Source organism: Natator depressus, chromosome 6, assembly GCF_965152275.1.
Source record: "Natator depressus isolate rNatDep1 chromosome 6, rNatDep2.hap1, whole genome shotgun sequence".
NCBI classification, from domain to species: Eukaryota; Metazoa; Chordata; order Testudines; family Cheloniidae; genus Natator; species Natator depressus.
This window is the reverse complement of record NC_134239.1, coordinates 59,241,246-59,264,500: the sequence shown is the minus strand read 5'-3', so window position 1 is coordinate 59,264,500 and position 23,255 is coordinate 59,241,246. Positions and strand designations below refer to the sequence as shown.

Here is a 23,255-nt window from a genome sequence, read left to right as displayed (position 1 = left end):
GTACAAAGACTAGAGGATCAAGTCTCTGTAAAGTTGCTGAAATCCCTCTTGCACCATGGCGATGATATTCTATCTATCCTTTTCTATCTCCTCTCTCCATCCTAATAACACTATCCTATGGTGTAGTACGAGAGTTGACAGACTTCGGGGTCTCGGAGCTCTAAGGCAATGGTAGAAATGGTCGTAGGGAACTACTACTTCCAGTGTAATCTATGGTGCAGATTTTTTCATGAGCAAAGTCATGACACAGTGAGGGTTAAAAGTAGGATTCCATGAATGCATCCTATGCTACAAGGTCACCAACAAGAGACCATTACATTAATGTTTAAAATAACAAATGGTAGAACATTTTCAAGTTTGGATAGGGATTTTTTTTTCTTTTCCCACTATAGTGCACTATGATACTTACGTAGTTTAATCAGGTATTAGTCTATCTCAAGTGGTATAATCAAGTACACGGGAACAGTGTAGGCTTGTGGTTCGAGCAGGAGACTGAGTATTGGGATTCTGCAGTTCTAGTTCTGGCTCTGCCACTGTTCTGGTGTCATGCTTAATAAGTAATTCCATCTCCTTATACCTCCCATTTTATAACACCTGTGTCACAGGAGAGGAAGGTGTTGGTCTTAACTCTGTGTAAAATGCTCTGAAATCCTTAGTTAAGATTTGCATGATAACATACTTTGTCTTCCCTGCATATTCATTAAACTTCCTTGCAGCCGTCTTCAAGTGCCAAGTTACAACCCCAGAAAGAAGTCCCTCTCTAAAGTTTGAATAAAAGCAGGAAGAACAAGAACTATGTGATTATCATGATATGATTCACGGATGACCTGCAAGAAATTAAGTTGAAAAGCAGAGGATTAGAGTCCTTAAACAGAAGACTAGATGTGAAGCTCATGGATTGCAGCCTTGGAAGTTCATATGGTCCTATGTCACTGCAGTGAAGGATGCTGAGAGGCCCTTTTCTTCTGCTGTAACCTCTGTAAAAGTTAGACTAGTAGAACTGTTCTGGATAAAGGCCATGTTATCATTCTAAACTGTCTTTATATAGTTCAGATTCCAGTACTTCATGCCGCAAGGAGTGATCATACCTAGGGGCCTTCCAAATTCACAGTCCATTTTGATCAATTTCACAGCCAGAGGGTTTTAAAATTGGTCAATTTCATGTTTTCAGATGTTTACATCTGAAATTTCATGGTGGTATAATCATGGGGGTCCTGACCCAAAAGGAGGTTGGGGGGTGGGTCACAAAACTGTTGTAGGAGGGTTGCAGGATTGCCACCCTCACTTCTGCACTGCCTTCGGGGCTGGGCTCTGAAGGCAGCAGCCGTGGAGCTTCCTGCAGTCGAGGGAGGTACCTGGAGGTGGGTCTGATCTCCCCCTGAGAGCGGCTGTCCAGGCCTGCGCCCTGCCCAGCCCAGACTAGCAGCTAGGAGCCCCAGCTGGGGTGCCCCCAGCCCTGCCTCTCCCACTGCCCTCCAATAGCTAGATTCCACAGGGGAGGTCTGATTTTACGGCCTGTCACATGTTTTTCAGGGCTGTGAATTTGGTAGGGCCCTAATCATACTACTTTGTGTAAAATGATTCTTTGATTTGCTCACTTTCCAGCACCATGGATATCGAGCCAGTGCAGGAAGGGAAAATGAACCTTGCTTGTCTGGAAAGTAGAGGTTCTGAAAGTGTTGGAATTACACACCACCTCCTGGGCATTGATTCAGTTCACTTTGATTAATGAAATCCGGAGGGAGAGTTAGGGTCCCTTTGTGAATGAGGTAATACTTAGCTCTTATAGTGCTTTTCATATCTTACATCTGAGAGCAGTATTGTCCCCATTTTGCAAATGCAAAAACTGAGGTACAGAGGGAAATGACTTTCCCAGTGTCACCTAGTGGGCCAGTGGCAGAGCCTGAAATGGAAACCAGGTCTTCTGAGTCCCAGTCCATTGCTCTATCTGTTAAGTAAGTTAAGTTTATGTTAAGTAAATCTGCCCCTGAAACTAATGACCATGCCAACAACTGCCCCTACTCCCAGTCTCTTTCTTGAATAAGGTAATCTAACACTGTGGAATGCTACTGCTGGCAGCGTCTCTTCACCTATGAGATCCTAGACTCCTTTCAGTCTGGCTTCAGTTTGGTAGATGGCATAGAAAAGATGCTGGTTGTGTTTAATGGGTGATCTCTTGGGGTTATTGTTCCTTTGTGCTGGACCTAGCAGGAATAGACAGAGTTGTGTTAAGCTGGTTTTGCTTTTTTTTCTTGCATAGGTTCCAGAGGGTTGTGATGGGCATCTGCTCCTCCTCCCAGAGAGCCTTTACCACTGGGTCCCAGAGAGCTCAGTCTTATCCTCTCTCCAGTTGTAATGTTTTGGGGGACTGTGGACTGCAGTGCTGCCAGTAAGATGACACCAAGCTCTGTTGTAAGTGTGTACAGTGCTCTCTTCTCGGCTACTAAAAGAAATAGGGATCTTGATGAAAATCTGTCTCAAGATCAATCCCAGCTAAAATGGAGGGGAAGTTGATTGATTGGTAGGGGAAGCACTTTGAGAAACTAGCAGCATCTGCTGTAGCATCCTCAATAGAAGGCACCTGTCTTCTGGTTGTCAAGGTGGGGCATACTTGTGGAGGCCAAAAATGCTTTTTGTGCCTGACTGGCCAGGAGGTGGTATCCTCAGTGATCCATTGTTCTTGGAGAATCCACCTCTGTATCCCACCGTTTGGGATGGTTAGGGCTGTGCTTTGCTGTGAGCCTGGGACAGTTTACCAAGTGTTAGTGTCTGATTTGTAGATTTTTCTTTATTGGTGTTCTTGCAGGGCAGCAGCACATCACTCAACTCTTCCTGCAGTGTTCTCCAACTTCATTTGGGGTCATGAATGAACTCCCCTCACGCTGTGGGAGGGCCACGGGGAACACAACTTAATTGTTAAAGCAAACACACAGAATCCTAAAAATCCTGTATTCTGTGACCAGACTCATGTTCAGCAGCCAACAGTGCAGTGTTCGCCTTCTGAGGCAGTGACACTTTCCCATCAAGGTTTGTTTGCAAGTTCTCTTCATGGCTTCCTTTTGCCCTACAGAGTGCATAGGCAGAGACAGCTTTTATATTTCACTTGATGTTGCCTTTGTCAGTCACTTAGGACTTCTTTGGGCAGCAGGGAGGCTGAAAGACTTGAATGTTTATTTTTAAGGGGGTTGTGTGCAGAAGATGCACACCATTTGCTGCTTTCAAAAGCCTTTTTACTGGTAGAGGTGGTCCTACCCCCTTTCAGATGCACTCATCAGAGAAGGCTTTCAGTGGTTGATTTGGCACATGACCAACCAATCCTATGAAGTGCTAGAAAGAGGAGATTCTTATTTTAAGAGCTTATAAGTCCATAAGAGATTCCTTCCCAGTGTCTCTAGTGGATAATTCACTTGTGCTGACACCAATGTCTGAAATCCTCCCCTGCATCAAAACCAGCTGTGGTCCCTGAGGCGAGTGTTATGTAAACTTGTCAAGAAACAACAGCAGTCAGGGTAATGGGAAAGGAAAGATGGGGAGACCCACAGTCTCGCAACATGCCAGTGTTCTCCAGTTACTCACTGTCAGTTACAGAACATCTGCTGAATGTTCCAAAATTATGTATTCTTGACTGTCCTTCCTGCTATGAGCAGATTTCTGTTTGGACTGCCTCTCGGACAGATGGGTTCCTGTCAGATCAGTTCAGTGTGCTTCCTGCTGGCCATTTGTCATGATGATCTTCACCCTACATTCTCCTGGTGTACTGTAATGATTTGTCTCCTGTTCTGCATTCATTCTGGGATTACTAGAGGCCTCCTTTATGGATCTGAACAATTACAGCTGGACTCGTGTAGCTCATTCAGAAACTGGGAATTTGCAAGACTCTTTTGAGGATAGCTGGCATGGAGCAGCATTCAGGGAGAATAGGGTCTGGGCTGGGTAATTCTCTTTCCACACTTGTAAACAGCCTAACATGCAATCTGTAGTATCCTGAAATGCCCTGTAGGAAAAATGGTTAAAGAAAACAAAGCCACCAGTTGTAGGAAATCATTTGGCTTTCCACTTGTACAGTTTCCCTGGTACAGTGGGCAATTTTCCAGATCTTTAATGACTCTATACTAATAATTAATCTTGCAGTTGTCAGGCAAAACTTGTGGGTGTTTTTCCCCTAGAGCATGAGAGTTAAGAAAACACTGCTTCTCATTCTGATTTTTAACTTTCAGGTTTGGTATTTAATGTTGGGTCTAACAAATCTAATGCGACTGAGACAGTGGGCTGAAAAGGCCTGATCCAGTGATCTGCACCTTCTGTTTATGCTGAGGCCAGAATGTAGATCATTCCAAGCCTGTGGAGCTTCTGCTAGTCCTGTTTTAGGGTCACATAGCTGTTAATTATCAATTGCATTCTGTATCATACCTGGCAATGATATTTAACCACAAACTATGTGCCATATGCTGCTTTTCGTCCTCAGACAAAACCCCTTTGAAGCTGATGGGGAATTTTGACAAGGATAGAAGAATTTGGCTCAATGTAAGAAAATTAGGAAGAGACACTATTATTAAGAAGGTGGAAAGGTTTCTTGCTTTTTAAAGTGAAGCCAGTAAATAGAGCTGGTGCCCACACCTAAACTGGATACATCAAAATAGAACCTACACACAGGGAAACAAATGCAATCTGAAATGCTTGCAGAGCACATCTCCCCACTAAAGCCACTCTCACCACAACATTCAGGGTGTCATTAAGCTAGGAAAACGATGTACCTCTATCCTTAGTGAGCTCTCACTGGGTTAGCCCCAGAAGGGATTCAGGAGAGCCCCTATAATCCAACCTTCACTCAAGACTTCTTTATAGGCTCTTGGAGGTGGGGAGGGGGTGTTTGTGTGTATCCAGATCTTCTCTAACATGTGCAATGTGTCAGCCCTACAGTAAGTTATAGAAAGCTGGCCAGCTCAGCAGCTTACCACGTAGGTGCTGACTATATCCCTTCAAACAATGGGGAGCAAGAGATCCTATTAGGGGTATGAAAAAAACAGGTAGTAAACTCGACAGGGATCATGATCCAAAGTATTTTGTTCCGTATAAACTAGAACCTCAGTTCAAAAAACTATGAAATTGGGACCAGAACACAATAGGTGGAGCAATGCTGCTCTCTTGGAGTACCTTCTCCAACACAGATTGACCTGGTGTGAGCAGATCTGAATGTCTTACATATTGTAGAGATCAGTTCATACTGAGTTTCAGTTGGGGATGGTTCAGGGAATGCCTTTTTTGCATTCAATATAACCCTTTTCCCTGTGGTCAGCCTTCAGGTTCTCAGATTTAAGGCTTTTTTCCTAGAGCAGCAGGATATGAGACCAGATAATAGAGATAAAATTAATTTTTTCATCTCCCCCTGAGCAGTTGGCATCAAGCTGTCTAATAATGACTTTGGATCATGCGTACACGCTGTAAAGATTTAGGCAGAATGGCTTAAGATGACAATATGAAAATGCACCTAAGAGGACTTGGCATTTCCACATAGCAAATACCCATGGTTCAGTAAGCACAGTTGGAAACGTTAATGTAGTGAGCAGGCTTGTTGCTGTAAAGTAACAAACATCTTTATGTGGTGGTGGTGGTGTAGCCATGTCACTTCCAGGATATTAGAGACGCAAGGTGGGTGAGGTAATATCTTTGGAGCTTACACAGAGTTCTTCTTCAGGTTAGGTCTTGAAAAAGAGCTCTGTATAAGCTCCAAATCTTTTCTCTCTCACCAACAGAAGTTGGTCCACCCACCTTGTCTCTCAGAATTCTTAATGTTTTGTAACCTCTTGTCTTCCTGGTCTCTTTTATCTGATGACCTGGAATTCCAAAGAATAGAAGCTAAGGTTTTGAAAACAGCACGGCATGGCTTAGCAGGTCCTGAAGCTCTGGATGCTACCCCACTTTTGACAATTTGTCTTCTCCCCTTTCCCTCTTGGGGCTTCTTCACCAGCACAGTTGGCTTCAGAGGGTCTTCCTGAGAAGTGTCTTTTGTAAGTTCTGTTTTGCTTTACAGTGAAGCTTTTCCTTAGACAAGAATAGAACCTCCTGCTGTTTTCAGCTGACTTCAGAATAGATTCTAGAGTGACGGGTTGTCTACGCTGGGAATTTCTGCACTGAGATTTTAGCTCTTCCCTTTACTACTCTTTCCTTGCTCTTAAATGCCACTGAAAGTTCCAAGTTAATAACAGCTTAGCTTGAATTTAGTTCCCTTTTATTCTTAGCTAGAAGAGAGAAGCACTTCTTTTAGAAGGCTGCCTTTAGCAATTCACTGCATTAACTTCTCTTTTATATTTTTACAAAGGAAAATGCTCTCCTTTAGATTCAGAGTTGTCAGGCTTGAAATCTTCAGGCAAGCTCCTCCTTGTAAGTGGCTGCTGTCTTGGATTAGTGGTGTAGAAGCTTTTTTCCATAAGGTGGGGTTTCTAGTGAGAATTCCCAGCTTCATACTTTGGCCATCCATCTCTTCTTGTCTGTGACTGTCACTTCTTTTCTGCTCTTTTTGAAGTAGTCTTTATTTTCTCCTTCATTGAGTATTGACAATATTTTCAGTGCTGTAAAAGTCAGAGGGCACGAGGGCCTTACCCTTCTGTAATTTGCTTTCTGAGTAGAGATGACACAACAGTACTGTACCTGCAGTGATATAAAGGTAGCAGTATCATGTGAAGTGTTTCTTATTTGGACACAGTCTAGGGAGTCACTCGTATGTGGAAGGTTTTGGGACAACCAACGCAGATCTGTGGGAACCAAACAGCTCAAACTGTTTAAATGGGTTACAAGGCAGTCACGATATCTGGTGATTTCAAGAACCCCCCCGAAGCAACTTCTAGTTACAATGCTTAGCCCTTAGGTAACACTTAACATTTTAATACGTTTCACAAGCAGTAACCCTGGAAATTTCCTATTACCTAGGCCTAGTCTGCACTACAAAGTTAGGCTGGCGTAAGTCTCCTTGCACTGACTTATTTGAGCAGGTGTCCATTTTCACAGTAAACGTCCTGTTACAGTGCCTCAGTAAAACCACCTCCCTGAATGGCGTGGAGCAGTGGCCAACCTACTGAGGTCCAGGCAGTGCAAGTGTAGACACTGCACAAGCTGTATCAACCTGAAAAGTCCTCCAGCGGCTGTCTCACGATGCCCCAGTCCCCGCGACAGTGACTGCTTTGGTCACACAGTCTGGAAGCCCCACACATTCTCTTGAAAGCCCCCTGCATGTCTTATGAAATGTCTTTCATAACTGCCTACCTTGGTGAGCACACCTAGCAGCACTCCTTTGTATGCAGCTGCCCAACTGACCGTGGTGGCTCCATGCTCTAGAGCAGTGCTCTTCACTATTCTTGAAGTGGGGGCCACTTGGCAAAAAACCTTCATTGTGAGAGCCACATCAACTACTAAATTAACACATTGCTCGCTACTTCTTAATGATGTAATGTTACAGAGCCACTCGTGTAACTAAACAAAGTCTACTTGTACAATAAAACGAGGATACTCCTTTTATAAAATAATAACCAGGAAAATATATGGAATTAAAAAGGCACCTGTGCAAGTAAACTTTTTAAGAGCAGAATAATGCAAAACTTACTTCAAAAACTGGATGAGCGAAAGTGTGCCTGTTCCTCCTTGACTTTGTTCGTGCAGTATTTGTAATCTGTCATCACAATCCTAGTAAGGCAGTCCAAATGTTCGTTGGTCAGTTTGTTCCTCTGTTTTCTTTTCTCCCCTCTGCCTGGGGGTGAGGCCTCTAGGGTGGAGCTGGGGATGAGGGGTTTGGGTGTGTGAGGGACCCAGGGTTGGAGTGAGGGCTGGAGGGTGGGGCTGGGGATGAGGCGTTCAGGATGCAGGAGGGGGGCTCAGGGCTGGGGCGGGGGGATGAGGGATCTGGCTGGGGGTGCGGGCTCTGGGTGGGGGGGGCAAGGATGAGGAGTTTGGGGTGCTGCCAGGCTCCCCCCCCCCCCATGTCCTCTCCCTGGGAAGAGCTCATGGGGAAGAGGCCCTTCTCTCCCCTCCGGCAGCAAGGAGCTCCAGGGCCAGGGGAGAGGCCCACAGCAGCCCTGCAAGCCCCAACTTGCTCCCCTCCCCAGTTCCTGCCCACCCCCTATCTCTCTCCTCTCCAGGTCCTTGCTGCGTGGCCCTTTAGAGCTGCTGCACGGCTATTTATTGCGTGTTGCATGGCTGCACGGCTTAGAGTGAACTTAGCGAGCTGCACTTAGGGTCAATGGGAGCCGCCACTGGCTCATGGACCTTGCAGTGAAGAACACTGCTCAGTCTAGAGGCTCTTCTGCCTGGACTAGACAGGAGGTATTCGGTCTCCTGGGCCTGTGAGGAGAAGAGACTGTGCAGACACGGTTATGGACCAGCCGTAGAAACATGGACGTCTCTCAACAGGTTACACAGGGGATGCAGGCAAAGGGCTATGACAGGGACCGGCAGCAGTGCTGCAGGAAAGTGAAGGAACTGTGGCAGGCATATCACAAAGCCAGGGAGGCCAAAAATCGATCTAGTGCTGAGCCGCTGACCTGCTGGGCTACATGCCATACTTGGCAGGGATCTCATCAGCTCCCTGCAGACTACCATGGATACCTTGGAGGACCCCAAAGCAGAGATCCCTGCTGTAAACAGCAGTGGGAAGAGACACAGCAGGGGGGCTTCATCCATGTCATGACCTGTTTGGGACTCTGCCACAGTCTAGCCAGGCGAGCACTGATGAGCCTGATGAAGGGGAAGGGAACTTGGGTAAGTGCGTGCATTTTTTTTTCCTTACAATGTTTAAATTTAAAGATGGTGCCTCGCCCCTCCCCTAGTTAACAAGACACAGGTTTAGACTTTTCACTGTTTTACTCATACAAGAAGAGGTAGAGGAACAGCAAACAGAGGTAGAGTTGGTATCTGCTTTTCATTGCCCCTGCTGGCTTAGGTGTGTGGGAGCACACAAAGCACTTTGTTTATGCACATAGGGATGTCCCTCTTACCCTACCGAAAGATCTCAATGAACATTTCCTGGAGATACTTTGCAATCTGCTCCCAAAGGTTTCTAGGGATGGCAGCTTTATTTCTTCCTCCATGGTAGGACATTTTCCCATGCCACTTCCCAATGACTTCGGCTGGCACCACTGCTGAGTAAAGAGGCTAGTGGCATACAGGCCTGGGCAGCTGTGGGACACCAGTAGCAGCTATGTTCTCTGTGTCTTTGTAACCCTCAGGAGAGATCTGCTAAAAACCATCAACTGCCTGTTGAAAATAATGCTAATATTCAGTGCTGTTCCCCTATACTCGTATCCAGGGAATAGGGACCAACATTTTATTGCTCTTCATGTTACAGAAAATCCTATCTCCCCATCCCCACCTTTGTCAGGCGATACTCGCCCTGGCTGGGTCTGGAGAGCGGTGCTGTGCCAAGGCGCTCCAAAGCTAAAGTGTCAATAAACATTTCTTATTAAAAGTGTTTCTGGAAATAGGGGAAGGGAGTTTTTAAATGGATCTTTGCTTTCCACTATGACTGTAAATCCAATAGTACATGTCTGTTTATATCAGCAGCTTCTGGCCTGGTGGTTTTGAGGGGTGTCCCCTCCACACCTGCCTAAAGCCTGATCCTGATGAGGCGGAGAAGGAAGAGGACAAGGGAGGACATATTCTGAGAGATCCTGCAAGCCAGTGCTGCATTGAACCATGAACCAAGGGCTTGGAGGATGGCCAACAGCATGGCGAAAGAAAGAAGACAGGAGAAAGTTCCAGCAGGACAAGGAGAGGGAAGTGCACAAGGACATAAGAAGTCTTCTCCGGCAGCAAACCCAAATGGTGCAGAGCTTGATCCACCTACAGGTCCAGAAATCCCAGACTCCCTGCCATTTGCTGTCTTTGGAAAACTCCATGATTGCTGCTCCCTACACCCCCACGTACCACATGTGAACACAGGCTACCTCCTCCTCCTACCACTTTACAACAAGGAAAATCATAGCTTCACATACACTGACTTGTGAGAACCATGGCTGTTATATATGTAGCCCCAATGGATTATATCTATGCACTGAAATGGACAGAAACGTTTGCTGCCTTGTCAATTTTAAAGTACCACTCTGATAATTTGTTTTAAAAAGTGCATTACATTGCCTGTGTATTTTTGTACATTGTGTTTTTCTTTGCTGTTTTTTTCACTGAGTTATATTTTTGGAGAATACAATTATCGTCATTTGTTCCCAACACATTGCAGAATGCATAGTGGTACTCAAAGCGCAAGGTGCTTGTAAGCGTACAGCACCACATAATTCATAGGTGCAGGAAAACACCATCATATTTTTAAATGTACGGCAAGCACTACACCATTCTTAGGAGCACCCAAAGCTCTCAGCCCAGAGCCTACTCCAGCACAGGATGCTACTGTCAGCTGCATTGCTCCACATTGGGCTTTTGTAAAACCCTTGTGTCTGGCTGCGCAAAGTCAGCAGACAGCCACTCCACCAGCCCCTTCTATCCTTGTGGCAGCTTTCCCCCCTTTGCCTTACAGATACTATGCAGGACAAAGCAGGCACCTATAACCTTTGGGATATTTTGCTCACTGAGATCCATTCTAGTGAGTAAACACCTTTAGTGTCCCTTCAGTCTGTCAAAAGTACAGTCAACAATCCTTCTGCGCCTGCTGAACCAGTAGGTGAATCTTTCCTTGGTGCTATTTCAGTGGTCAGTGTACGGTTTCACAGGCTAGTGGAGCATGGGCTAGGGTGGGTCCCCCAGAATCACTACTGGCATTTCAACATCACCAGTGGTGGTCTGTCAGTTGGGAAAGAATGCCTGCTTCCAGCTTTCTGAACAGTCCTGTGTTCTTAAAGATGTGAGCATCAGGCACCTTCTTTGACCAGCCCATGTTGAGACTGGTGAAGCATCCCCTGAGATCCACCAGTGCTTGCATAACCATGGAAAACTAGCCTTTTCTACTCATGTACTCTGTGGCAAAGTGGGCTGGCACCAAATGGGGATATGTGTGTCGTCTGTCATCCCAACGCCATTCAGGAACCACATTGCTGCAAATCCATCCACTAGATCCTGCACTTTGCCAAGAAATGATAGGCCTGCATAGTAGGAGACAATTGAGGGCCCTAAACATTTGCATAATCCAAAATGATTTCGCAGTAATCTGGTGTTGCAAGGTTCCAGAGTGCGATTGCCACTCGCTTCTCCACTGTCAATGCAGCTCTTATTCTGGTGACCCTTCCCTGAAGGGATGGGGCAAGCTTGGTGCACAGATCCAGGAATATGGCCTTTCATATCAGAAAGTTCTGGGGCCACTGCTTGTCCCAAACCTGCAGTATGATGCAATCTCACCACTGGGTGCTCATCTCTTGGGCTCAGAACTGGCACTCCACTTTCTGCAGCTGCTCTGTGAATGCCACCGACAACCTGGAGTTGTTTGCTGTCTTCAGCAAACTGAAATCATGTCCCGTGTTGTTATGCTCCTTCCTGCATGTCTGAAAATATAGCATAATCATGCACCCTGTGTTTGCAGTGTTCATGAGACTAGTGCAGAGCTCTGCTGGCTCCGTACTTCTGCCAGAGATGGCACACACTGAAAAGTGTCACATGGGTTTGTGGGATTTTTTTTTAAATAAAGTGTGAAAATGTTGGGATATGGATGACGTTATGGTATGGAGAAAGTTGTATGGTAGGAACTTAACTCCCAACATACTGTGAAAATTTCCCAAAAGACATTGTGCTGGACAGTGGCCCATGGGACACTGGGATATCTACCTATGGCACATTGCGCTTTGCATTGACACAAGCACTCCTGTTGAGTATGTGCAGCGCTGATGCAAGCAGCCAAGTATGTATGTGCTCCAGCAATGTACAAACTTGAGTGGCTGTACTCTGACAACTTGTATCAACCGAAGTTTATAGTGTAGACATGGCCTTATGTAAATTACCTTGTTCTTACAAATAGCAGTTGGGGAATGGGAGGGGGAGACTGCAGAGAGGCTAAGTGACATACCCAGTGTCACAGATGGTGTTCCTGTTAGAGATGTTTTAGAACGTTGAACTGAAAATCATGTGATGATGAGGTGTGTGCTTATCTGGCTCCTCAAATGGCTTTTGGCACATATTGGTGGGGAAGGCTGTTTGAATTTGTGAGAAGTGCATTCATGTGATTGAACTCAACCTAACTATTGAAAAGAAAAGGAGGACTTGTGGCACCTTAGAGACTAACCAATTTATTTGAGCATACGCTTTCGTGAGCTACAGCTCACTTCATCGGATGCATCGGTTGCATCCGATGAAGTGAGCTATAGCTCACGAAAGCTTATGCTCAAATAAATTGGTTAGTCTCTAAGGTGCCACAAGTATTCCTTTTCTTTTTGCGGATACAGACTAACACGGCTGCTACTCTGAAACCTAACTATTGTGATTAACCAGGCAGTTCAGAGCTCTCTGAACTACTGTTTTGGGCTCTCTCCAGAGCTGGAATAGAAGAACACAGTCAGTTGGCACTTGGGTCACCTAGAGAATACATTTTTGTAACCGGAATGGGTAGAAACTAATGTTTATTACAGAATAGATTTGCAAAGCCTTCTTTAAATAGCTTGTGTCCTTTGCTTCTTTTTGATGCACAAAAAAGGCCCAAAAGGCTTTTTAAAGGTTTGGGGTTTTTTCTGCTTCATTTTAAACAAAAATATATTGGGAACATCAATCCTCATCATCCCTGTTTTTGTTGGAGTACCTGCAGGAGTACAAAAAGGAAGTTTGCGAGTTCTAATAAGTAACTAAAGTCACGAATATTTAACAAAGACTTCTTGTATTCAAAATGTTAACAGGTCAGAGTTGAATCTGTATGAGCAAAAAACAAGAGTTTTAAACAGTCTGACAAAAAATCCCTTTTCCTCTTAACAGCTGAACTTCCACTCTCTTGCTGCATACAGTGTTGTCATTTATACTTGTTTTCTAGCCATCAACTCATCCAGCATAGTCAGGACCTGAATATTTATTTGTTTAATTATTTATGTATTTAATTTTTATTTTAAGACAGAACAAGCATTTTTTTGAGAACCTCTTTCAGGCCTTCATTCTATATCCCATTTGCAGGGAAGCAAAAATGGGAGTAAGTCCAGTTTTCTTCCTTTGCAAGTCACCTTGTAGAAAAGATGAAAGTTTAGATTCTGGGGTATAACTCCAAGGAATGAGTTATTAAAATCTCTGGATGCAGAATCATGAAATACCCAGGGTCTTGACAATGGAAGAAAGGAAATGGGGGTAGTGGTTGAGGGTAGTGGAACTGATGGATGAGGTCTTGAAGCCTTCCTCTTTCCACCCAAGCCAAAGCTGCCTTTGACATAGTTCTCCTCTTTCTAGAGTTCCATGAGTCAACCTCTTCAGACGTGGATGGCCTGTCTGTAGCTTCTTGGCTGTTGTGATCTGGAACCCGCTGGTGTCTCATCCCAGTCCCTAGTGTAACAGTGGCTACTGAGAGCCATGAAGGTTGTACCAGAGAAGAATGCTGTGCGGATCCTGTGGGGCAGAGAACGTGGCACCCAAGCCTTGGGTGCTCAGCGGCTTTTGCAGGAGCTGGTGGAGGATAAAACCCGATGGATGAAATGGGAGGGCAAGGTAAGGTCATGGGGCAGAAGGACACACCTGGCGGGTGGGTTTGTCCCAGTAGGCTTGGAGGTGGGGATTTGAGATTAATATTTGTGTTTTTGTGGTATGTTCCACTTTGTGTCAGATATGGCCCCTGGACATGCTGTATCTGACCCATCCAGGTTCCTGGGTGGCATGGAGGGGAGTGAATTCTTTATTCCTTTGGGGTCCCCTATGTTGTCTGTTTGGATAAGAGTTGAGACTGTGATCATATGGCACTCATGTTTCCTGTTCCATTGGCTTTTTCAGAAAGTTGAGCTACCAGACAGCCCACGTTCCACGTTCTTGCTGGCGTTCAGCCCAGATAGGTAACTGACTTCTATTTTGTTACTTGTTTAAACATCTTGTTATGCCAGCAAAGGTTGTGTAGGCTCGTGCCTCTTGAGAGACCAGGAGCTGGCAGCAGATGTGATACTGCAGGTCTCTGTGCTGCAGAGATGAAGAACATAAGTCATCTATCCAGCTATGCAGCCCAAGATACACAGTTAGCACTTAATTTCTGAGTGCGCCTCAGAGTTGCACAGTGTTCAGGGAAGAGGCTCTACCCAGCTGTTCTGGGAGTTAGGAGGAGGGCCTGGGGAGCAAATTGTGTCACGAAAAACTATTTATATGAAGTACCAGTGCCCTGAGCCAAATCTCAGAGTGCCTGCCTGAAGGAATTGATAGTCTAAAAGCCGGACAGAATGATTCAGGATTAATGTCTTGGAAGTAGGGACGATGGGGGGAGGTGAGGGCACGGCAGTGAGAGGGATGAATTGGAAAACGAGGGAAGAAAGCTCAGTGTCATTTGACCTGGACCAGCTGGTGAGAGGGAGGAAGGATTTGGTTGTGTGCCGTGTCTCTGAGCTTTAGTCCTCATATATTTGTAGGGTTCTCTCAGTGACAGAATTGAGAGGGCCAGATTTCTAAAATGTGGATGTACCTGAGTCTGGGCTGCATCTGCATATTCTTAATACAAATAATAAATAATACTCTGATGGAGCTGGTTGAGTTAACGCATCATGTTGTTTGTCTCTCTTCTCCACCCTCCCCAGCATTAATTGTATCCTTTCCTTTTCCCAGGACCCTCATGGCTTCCACCCACGTGAATCACAATATCTACATCACAGAGGTGAAAACGGGCAAGTGTGTCCATTCTTTGGTTGGACATCGGCGCACACCGTGGTGTGTGACCTTTCACCCTACTATCCCGGGACTCATTGCTTCAGGGTGCCTAGATGGGGAGGTTAGAATCTGGGATTTACATGTAAGTCTCTCCTGAAACACATAAGTGTTTAGTATTTGTAGTGCAGCAGTTTTGTCTGCGCTTGAGGCACCCAAACTTTGCCCAGCTGAGAACTGCTCTGGCGCAGCTTTCTGAGAACTGTACCAAATGTGTACAACGGAACAGACTGCAGTCACCCTCCTGTCTCATATGGAGATGAAACTCCTGGAGACCATAAAGTTCCAACAAACTTTTTAGATGATTTAAACACCCAGGCCACATGGCATGCTGGCAATTGTCTCCTCTCCAGGCCACACATCTGTATTAATGAGTGGTGTGGGCCATATTTCAGAGCTCTGATTGGGGCTCACCCCCTCTTAGTTCGTATAAAAAAAATTGCTTTTCTGTTGCTGGTCTCATGGGGAGTAACGTGCACTGTGCCCTAGGAAAAGTGCTATGCCATTGTTTTTGTTTTCTCCACTGGTGACTTGCCCAGTGGTTGATGCACAGACAAATGATCTGTTCTGTCTAGCAGAGTGCTCTGGAGTGTGGTGTTCTACAGGTGACCTGAGGCACAACTACCTACTGCATGTCTGTGGTCACTGTTGCCAGGCGTTCTGTGTGCTGGCTGTAGAGTCAGACGACAGTGTAAAGTGAGAGTCGATGATGACTTTTGTTGCAGCAGAAGTACAGCAGTTCCATGCTATGTGTGGAGTTTTGGGGCTGGTTTGGGTCTGTGGCATTGACAGAGAAAACTTGTTGCCTAAAATTGTTGTGTGTTACTTAGCTGATGATTTCCCCCTTTCCCACTCCAGGGTGGAAGCGAGAGCTGGTTCACAGACAGCAACAATGCCATTGCATCCCTGGCTTTTCATCCTACAGCTCAGCTCCTGCTGATTGCAACAGCCAATGAGATCCATTTCTGGGACTGGAGTCGTCGAGAACCCTTTGCAGTGGTGAAGACAGCCAGTGAGATGGAGCGAGTCCGGTGAGTGCTCATTCCCAGGGGAGTAGAACAGTTGTACTTCCAGCATGAGAAATGGCATGGTGTGGGGGAATATGTAGCCATTTCTCTGGGGCAGAGGACACTCAGAAGGTAACTGCCCCTCCACCCTGACCTTGGTTTCAGCTACTTGGAGCATTGTTCTCAGTGCTCCTGCTCAGTTGGTGGATCAGTGGCTGTGAACAATAAAACTAAAGGAACAAGATTAGATCAGAAATACGAACAAATATAAGTTAGGCTGTTGTTTGCTATGGGATCCTTCCCAGCTTTGCCACGGGGTTGGCATTTGTAAGACTGATCTTCAGATTTCACCAGCAACACAGGGTTAAGTATGATTGTTCCTCGGATGGGAGAGCCAGATGCTGTGGGAAGAGAGCTTCCTACCCTTGGAGTCCGTACTGGACCAATACTCCAGCATGATGCTAAATGGTGCTATGCTGCTGGAGGTTCATTTTTTTGAATGACTAAAAAACATGGTCCTGACAAAAATCCATGGTCATTAAAGATCCCCAGGCACTTCCACGAGAGATGTTAACACCTCTCTTTCCTGGCCAAATTCTAGGGTACTTATTTTATGTTGCCATAAATTTCCCTAGCAGTTTCAGCTGGATATGGGAACTCCCTCTCCTAAACTGTTGCGTAGGATTGCTGCATGCTGTTTGAACAGCTGCAGTCTTCACCTTGGAGAGAGCTATATTTTAGGGGTGGGTGAATACTTATTACATGACATTTTTGAAGGACTTTGGAATACTTCAGAATGGGAGGTGCTGCTATAGAAATGTAAAACTTCCTACTCGAATAAACCTGTGTGTGTGAAATCTGTTATCCCTGGAACATCTGGTTTTCTCTGTCAGTGTGAAATGCCAACTGACAACTAAGCCTCTGACTCTGTTCTTGTTTCAGGCTGGTACGGTTCGATCCCTTGGGACACTACTTGCTCACAGCGATTGTCAACCCTTCTAACCAACAGGTGAGAATAATATCAATCAAGGAGCTCTGTGCTAACCAGAGCTTGTTGCTAGGCAGTCTGATGCTTTACTTAAAATTGGATGCCTTCCTGAGTTCAAAGTTCTGTGTCTCATCTAAATCGGTCGTGTGCACACTGTTGTGTTATGCTCAGAACATGCACATGAGACTTTACTTTTAGTCTCCCAGCCCCTGGTTGTTATAGACAGTGACTTCCATTCTGATCCTGCCGCAGGATGCGGGGCACCAGAGCCATCCCTGCTACGTTTGCAAAGGCCGCCTTGGCACTTTTCATGACATCAGACTGAAGAATTTTGCTGCAACTTCACTGCCCTTGATTAGGCTGTAGAACTGTTAGCCTGAGCCCCACAGGGGTTGAATCTGCCAGGTGTTGGCTGACGTATTGTGGAACTGCAAGGTATGGGGTTTGACAGGGTCCATACAAGGCTTCCTTATGGATTAGGGGCTAGATAGCTTCATGCAACCCAAGGATAGTGTGTCTGCTTTCCTTTTGGAAGAAGTTTGTGTCCTTATCTGTCTGTGGGCTGTAGCTGGCTTCCCTTTGTTTAGTTACGTTTATAAAATCATAGACATGTAGACCTGGAAGGGACTTCAAGAGGTCATTAAGTCTAGCCCCCTACACTGTGGCAGGACCAAGTAAACTTAGACCATCCCTGACAAGTGTTTGTCCAAACTGTTCTTAAAAACCTCCAATAATGGGATTCCACAATCTCCCTTGGAAGCTTATTCCAGAATTTAACTACCCTTCTAGTTAAAAGTTTTCCCCAATATCTAACCTAAATCTCCATTGCTGCAGATTAAGCTCATTACTACTTGTCCAATCTTCAGTGGACATGGAGAAAGTTGATCACCATCCTTGTTATAACAGCCCTTAACGTATTTTGAAGACTGGAATCAGGCCTCCCCTCAGTCTTCTTTCCTCAAGACTAAATGTGCCTAATTTTTAACCTTTCCTCATAGGTTAAGATTCTAAACCTTTTATCATTTTTGTTACTGTCCTTTGGGTTCCCTCCAGTTGGTCCATATCTTTTCTAAAGTGTGGCACCCAGAAGTGAACACAATACTGCAGCTGAGGCCTAACCAGTGCCAACTGGAGCGGGACAATTACCTGCCACTTCTTACATACAACATTCCTGTTAATACACCCCAGAATTATATAGCTCTTTCTCTCCCCCACCCCCCCATGCATCACATTGTTGACTCTCATTCAATTTGTGGTCCACTATAATCCCCAAATCTTTTTCAGCACTACTATCGGCTACCCAGTTATTCCCCATTTTGTAGATGTGCATTTTTTTCCCTCTCTAAATGCACTATTTGCACTTCTCTTTTATTGAATTTCATCTTCTTTATTTCAGACCAATTCTCCAATTTGTAAAGGTCATTTTGAATGTTAGTTCTCTCCTCGCAATCAACCCCATTTGTCCTCTCCAAATTTTATAAGCATACTCTCCATTCTGTTATCCATGTCATTGATGAAAATATTGAATAGTACCGGCCTTGGAACTAGCCACTGGGGGGCCCCACTAGATGTGCCCTCCCAGTGTGACGGCAAACTATTGATGACTACTCTTTGAGTACAAGTCTTTCAATCAGTTGTGCACCCATGTCATAATAATTTAATCTATACCATGTTCCCTAGTTTTCTGATGAGAATGTCATGTGGGACTGTGTCAAAAGCGTTATTAAAATCAAGATATATCACATCTACTGCTTCTCCCTGTCCACTATGGAAAGAAACCATGTCAAAGAAGGAAATTTTGGTTTGGCATGATTTGTTTCTTGAGAAATCCATGCTGGCTCTTCCTTATAATAACACCATTAACTTTTTTAGTGCAGACTGAAGCAGAGTAAGTATTAAACACCTCTGCCTTCTTGATGTTATCAGTTATTAGCTCTCCTCCACTAAATACTGGACCTACGCTTTCCTTCATCTTTCTCTTGGGCCTAATTTATTTAAAGAGCTTCATATGCTTTTTATGTCCCTTGCTAGCTGTAACTCATTTTGTGCCTTAGCCTTTCTAATTTTTGTCCCTCTCTGCTTGTTGTATTATCTTTTCTCCTTCTTAGCAATTCATCCATGTTTCTACTTTTTGTAAGTTTCCTTTTTGATTTTCAAGTTATTAAAGAGCTGCTGATAGCACCATATTGGCCTGTTTCTGTTCTTCCTATCTTTTTCACGTCAGGATAGTTTGCAGTTGTGCCTTTAATATTGTCTCATTGAGAAACTGCCAACTCTCCTTACATTTTCTTCCCAGCTCCAAGATTTTTAAATTCTGCTTTTTTTTTTTTTTAAGTTCATTGTCCTTATTCTTCTGCTGTCACTTCTTCTTTTCTTTAGAATCATGAAATCTTTGATCCCAAGTTGCCTTCCACCTTCAGATTCACAACCAGTTCCTCCCTGCTGTTCAGAATCTAGTCTAAATTGACTGTTCTGGTTATTTCCTCCACTTTCTGAAACAAGAAGTTGTCCCTGGTACATTCCAAGAACTTACTGGAAATATTCATATTAGTTTTCAAACAGCTCACTGTGAGGTTAAAGTCCCCCATTCCTACCAGGTCTTGTATTTTGGACATTTGTGTTGTTCTAGAAATACCTTATCCACCTCTTCCTCTTGATTTGGTGGTCTACAGTAGACCCTTACCATGATGTTACCCTTTATTTCTCTTCCCTCCCTTCCCCCCCACTCCCCACCTTTTACCTTCACTCAGACTTTCAACTGATCTGCCTCTCACCTCCTTCTGGACCTCAGAACAAGTGTATATATTCATGATGTATACTGCAACACTTCCTCCTTTTTCCCCTGCCTGTTCTTCTTGAACAGGCTATACCCCCTGTTCAATATTCTAGTCATGAAATTTACCCCATTAAGTGTCCCCAGTGTACCCAATTAAATCCTAATTTATCTTATTTACTAATACTTCCAGTTCTTCCTGTTTATTCCCCATACTGCTTGCATTTGTGTTTAGACATCTAAGATGTTGAGTAGATTTCCCCCACTGATTTCCCTCTTGTTGCTCTTATGATCCTATTGTAATTTTCCATGTCCCCCCCCCCCCCCCCGGCCCCCATCTAGTCCTTTTTTATGCCTATCTACAGGCTTTTATCACCTGCCCCCTTTAACACTACTGTGGGGTTCTGCTGTGAGGTGACTGAGCTGTGGTGATTTCCCTTGCAGAGTGACGAGGAGGTGGAGATCCCTGTGGATAGCACAGATATGCCACATTATCGCCAGCGCTCTATTCTCCAGTCTCAGCCTGTGAGGCGTACGCCCCTCCTCCACAACTTCCTGCACATGCTGTCCTCACGCTCCTCTAGCATCCAGGTGGGAGAGCAAAACACTGTGCAAGATTCTGCCACCCCATCCCCACCACCTCCGCCACCCCCACCACCTCCACCGCTGCCTCCAGCCAGCGAGAACACCAGAGCATCGGCCTACACCAGGCTCCGTGAGCGTGTCAGTTACCCCACAACAGAGTGCTGTCAGCACCTGGGGATGTTGTGCCTTTGCAGTCGATGCTCTAGTGCAAGACTTCCTTCTTCTCTCTTCCCGCACCAGGAAAATGCCCCCTCCACTTCCTCTGGGGCCACTGGCACTTCCTTTTCCTCTGTGCAGACGGAGCCATACCAACCTCCAGAGCAGGTGTCCACAACGCAGCAGGAGCAGGGTCTGCTTAACAGGCCTTCTGCTTTCAGCACTGTTCAGAGCAGCACTGCTGGCAACACCCTACGCAACCTTAGCCTGGGCCCCACTCGCAGATCCCTCAGTGGGCCCTTGTCAGGCCATCCCTCCAGGTACCAGTCTGCGAGAGAGATGGCATCTGGCTTAGGAGGGTCCGACTGGACTAGAACAGTGCTGAACATGGGCTCTCGCTCGGAGTTGGAAGCCATGCCTCCACCTAGAACCAGTGCCTCTTCAGTGAGTTTGCTGTCAGTGCTCAGACAGCAGGAGGGAGGTTCCCAGTCCTCGGTGTATACATCTGCTACAGAAGGGAGGGGCTTCCTGGCACCAGGGGCTGAAGCAGACAGCAGTGGTAGTGCTGGCCCAAGCAATCCAGCCAGCATCCGCAATGAGCTCCAGTGCGACTTGAGACGGTTCTTCTTGGAGTACGACCGACTTCAAGAGCTAGATCAAGGGATTGGTGGGGAGCCCAGCCAGTCGCAACAGGCTCAAGAAATGCTCAACAACAACATTGAGCCTGATAGGCCAGGTCCCTCCCACCAGCAGACTCCACATAGCAGTGAAAACAATTCCAATTTGTCTCGGGGCCACCTGAACCGCTGTCGCGCCTGTCACAATCTGCTGACCTTTAACAATGACACACTACGCTGGGAAAGGAGCACACCCAGCTATCCATCAGGGCAGGTCCAAAGCACATTTGATGGCATGCCACCAAGCAGCAGCCAGGCGCAGCCTGCAGAGAGAACCGAGGGCAGAGCTGCTACCTCTAGCAGGCTGCAGCTGGGAAGCTCTTCCAACCCGCAGGAGGAAAGGACTGTGGGAGTGGTCTTTAACCAGGAGACAGGGCACTGGGAGAGAGTTTACAGCCAGTCAGCTTCGAGCAGACCTGGGAATGTATCACAGGAGGCCTTAAGCCAGGAAATGCCTGAGGAAAGTTCTGAGGAGGATTCGCTCAGGAGGTAAGATGCATTTTTTCCATTGCCTTCCTCTTCAGTCTGTTGTTAAACCCTTCCCTTCTAGTCTGAGCTGCCTGGTGCTTCCAGAGTAGACCTTTTCATGATTTGGTCATTTCTTTGGCCATCTGTGATCTCAAAGATGAACTATCCCCCTTCCCCACAATCTTCAGTAGGCATTACTGCTGTATCAGAGGTAACTTCTGAAGGTGTGTCTGTGGGGAGGGATTAGGGAAGAGATCCTTCCCATTAAAGGGAAGGGTGGACTGTCCAGAGGGTGGAGCAGGGAGAGAGGATGTTGAATAGTAATTCTATTGGGCAAACTGTGCTCTCGGGAGTGGTCTGACTGAGACACTGCTTGGAATGTCTGGGCATGGAATGTACTGCAATGTCCACTTTACAGCATGCAACTGATCTACTATGGTGACTGCAGCATGGGCCGTGCCCACCCTGGGGATTGGCACATAGCAATCATGAACAACAGCAGTGATAGTTTATTTCCTCAGAATAGTGTGACTACGAAGAGTTGGGCCCAGAGACCGCAACCACAGGGGCGGGAAGGTGAAGGCTTCATCTTGGAGCTACATTAGGGTGGGCCTTGCAGCAGCGTATCTTATGTTAATGGGGCAGGATTGCACTTCCAGGCTGGTTTTGAATACATGACCTTTATTAAACCGATGCAGTTCATATTCGTACCATGAGAAACACTGCTTCTTGTGGCATTGAGCAAGTAGGTGACTGAAAACCATTTTCAGAGCCTGCGCCTTTACCGAGAGCCCATTATGCTGAATCTGGCATTCAGAGCTCAGCCTGAGAGTATATCTGTGCTCTGCACAGGAGGGTCATATTAATCACCCCCAAATTTAGTATTCGCTGTACTAGAAAGTGAGTGTCTTACAGACTTCAGATGTGGCAAGTGGAGCAGAGCAGCTCAGCTGAATCTGCACTTCAGACGCTGTCTGTGCTGGCTCCGATTGTTGGTCCAGCCACTCTGATGTATTACACAGGAGTTGCCATGTTGGGTCAGACCGATGGTCCATCTAGTTTGGCATCCTGTCTGTCAGTGGCTTGTACCAGCCACTTCAGAGGAAGCTTGTCTAATCCTTTCTCCAACAATGGCTATTGCCTGATGCTTTTAGAGAAAGGTGAAATCTCCTACTTTGATGCATGTAACCAGCTGAGCAGTATTGTTCATAGGGATGTTTGATGGAAGGAAATCCTCTTCTTTTCCTTCTCTCCGCAGGTAATCAGCTTATTCTCAGAAGCAGGAGCTGTGATTATCTCAATTGTTGTTTATTTGTATAGCAGGTGGTAGCGGTGATGAAATTAGTCTGCTCTTTCTAATCTCTGCCCCAGTTTTTGACTGTCTGTATGAGTGACTCCCACAAGTTGACTGCATGATGATGGTTACTTCCTTTCTTGGTCTTAAATTTACTGGCCCTTGATTTTAAGTAAATGCCCTCTGGTCTCCTAAGACAGAGGGGAAAAAAGGCGGGATTGACTAGTTTTTGTTACAACATTATAACTTTGAAACCGACACTCAAGTGTGTTTTACTCATCTCCTTTCTTGGCCAAATAATTCCCCTCTCATAATATCTCCACTGTACAGCTAACTATCTTAACAGGTTTCAGAGTAGCAGCCGTGTTGGTCCGTATTCGCAAATAGAAAAGGAGTACTTGTGGCACCTTAGAGACTAACAGATGTATTTGAGCATAAGCTTTTGTGAGCTACATCCGATGAAGTGAGCTGTAGCTCACGAAAGCTTATGCTCAAATACATCTGTTAGTCTCTA

General features: G+C 45.7%; 1 protein-coding gene across 4 annotated transcripts in view; it reads left to right on the top strand.

Annotated features, from left to right (window-relative positions):
- The window catches only part of AMBRA1 (autophagy and beclin 1 regulator 1), a 193,648-nt gene that overhangs the window by 9,465 nt on the left and 160,928 nt on the right, over window positions 1–23,255 (top strand). For 2 of the 4 annotated variants that reach the window (XM_074955370.1, XM_074955367.1), the window contains exons 1-7: window positions 2,261–2,412; window positions 13,348–13,602; window positions 13,882–13,940; window positions 14,695–14,878; window positions 15,652–15,824; window positions 16,743–16,809; window positions 20,006–21,468. In XM_074955370.1, coding sequence (XP_074811471.1) covers window positions 13,468–13,602; window positions 13,882–13,940; window positions 14,695–14,878; window positions 15,652–15,824; window positions 16,743–16,809; window positions 20,006–21,468 — 2,081 coding nt within the window. In that variant the 5' untranslated portion in view covers window positions 2,261–2,412; window positions 13,348–13,467. Of the gene's footprint in view, window positions 1–2,260; window positions 2,413–2,806; window positions 3,028–13,347; window positions 13,603–13,881; window positions 13,941–14,694; window positions 14,879–15,651; window positions 15,825–16,742; window positions 16,810–20,005; window positions 21,469–23,255 lie in introns of those variants that run through there. The other 2 variants (XM_074955369.1, XM_074955368.1) reach the window with 2 other exon arrangements.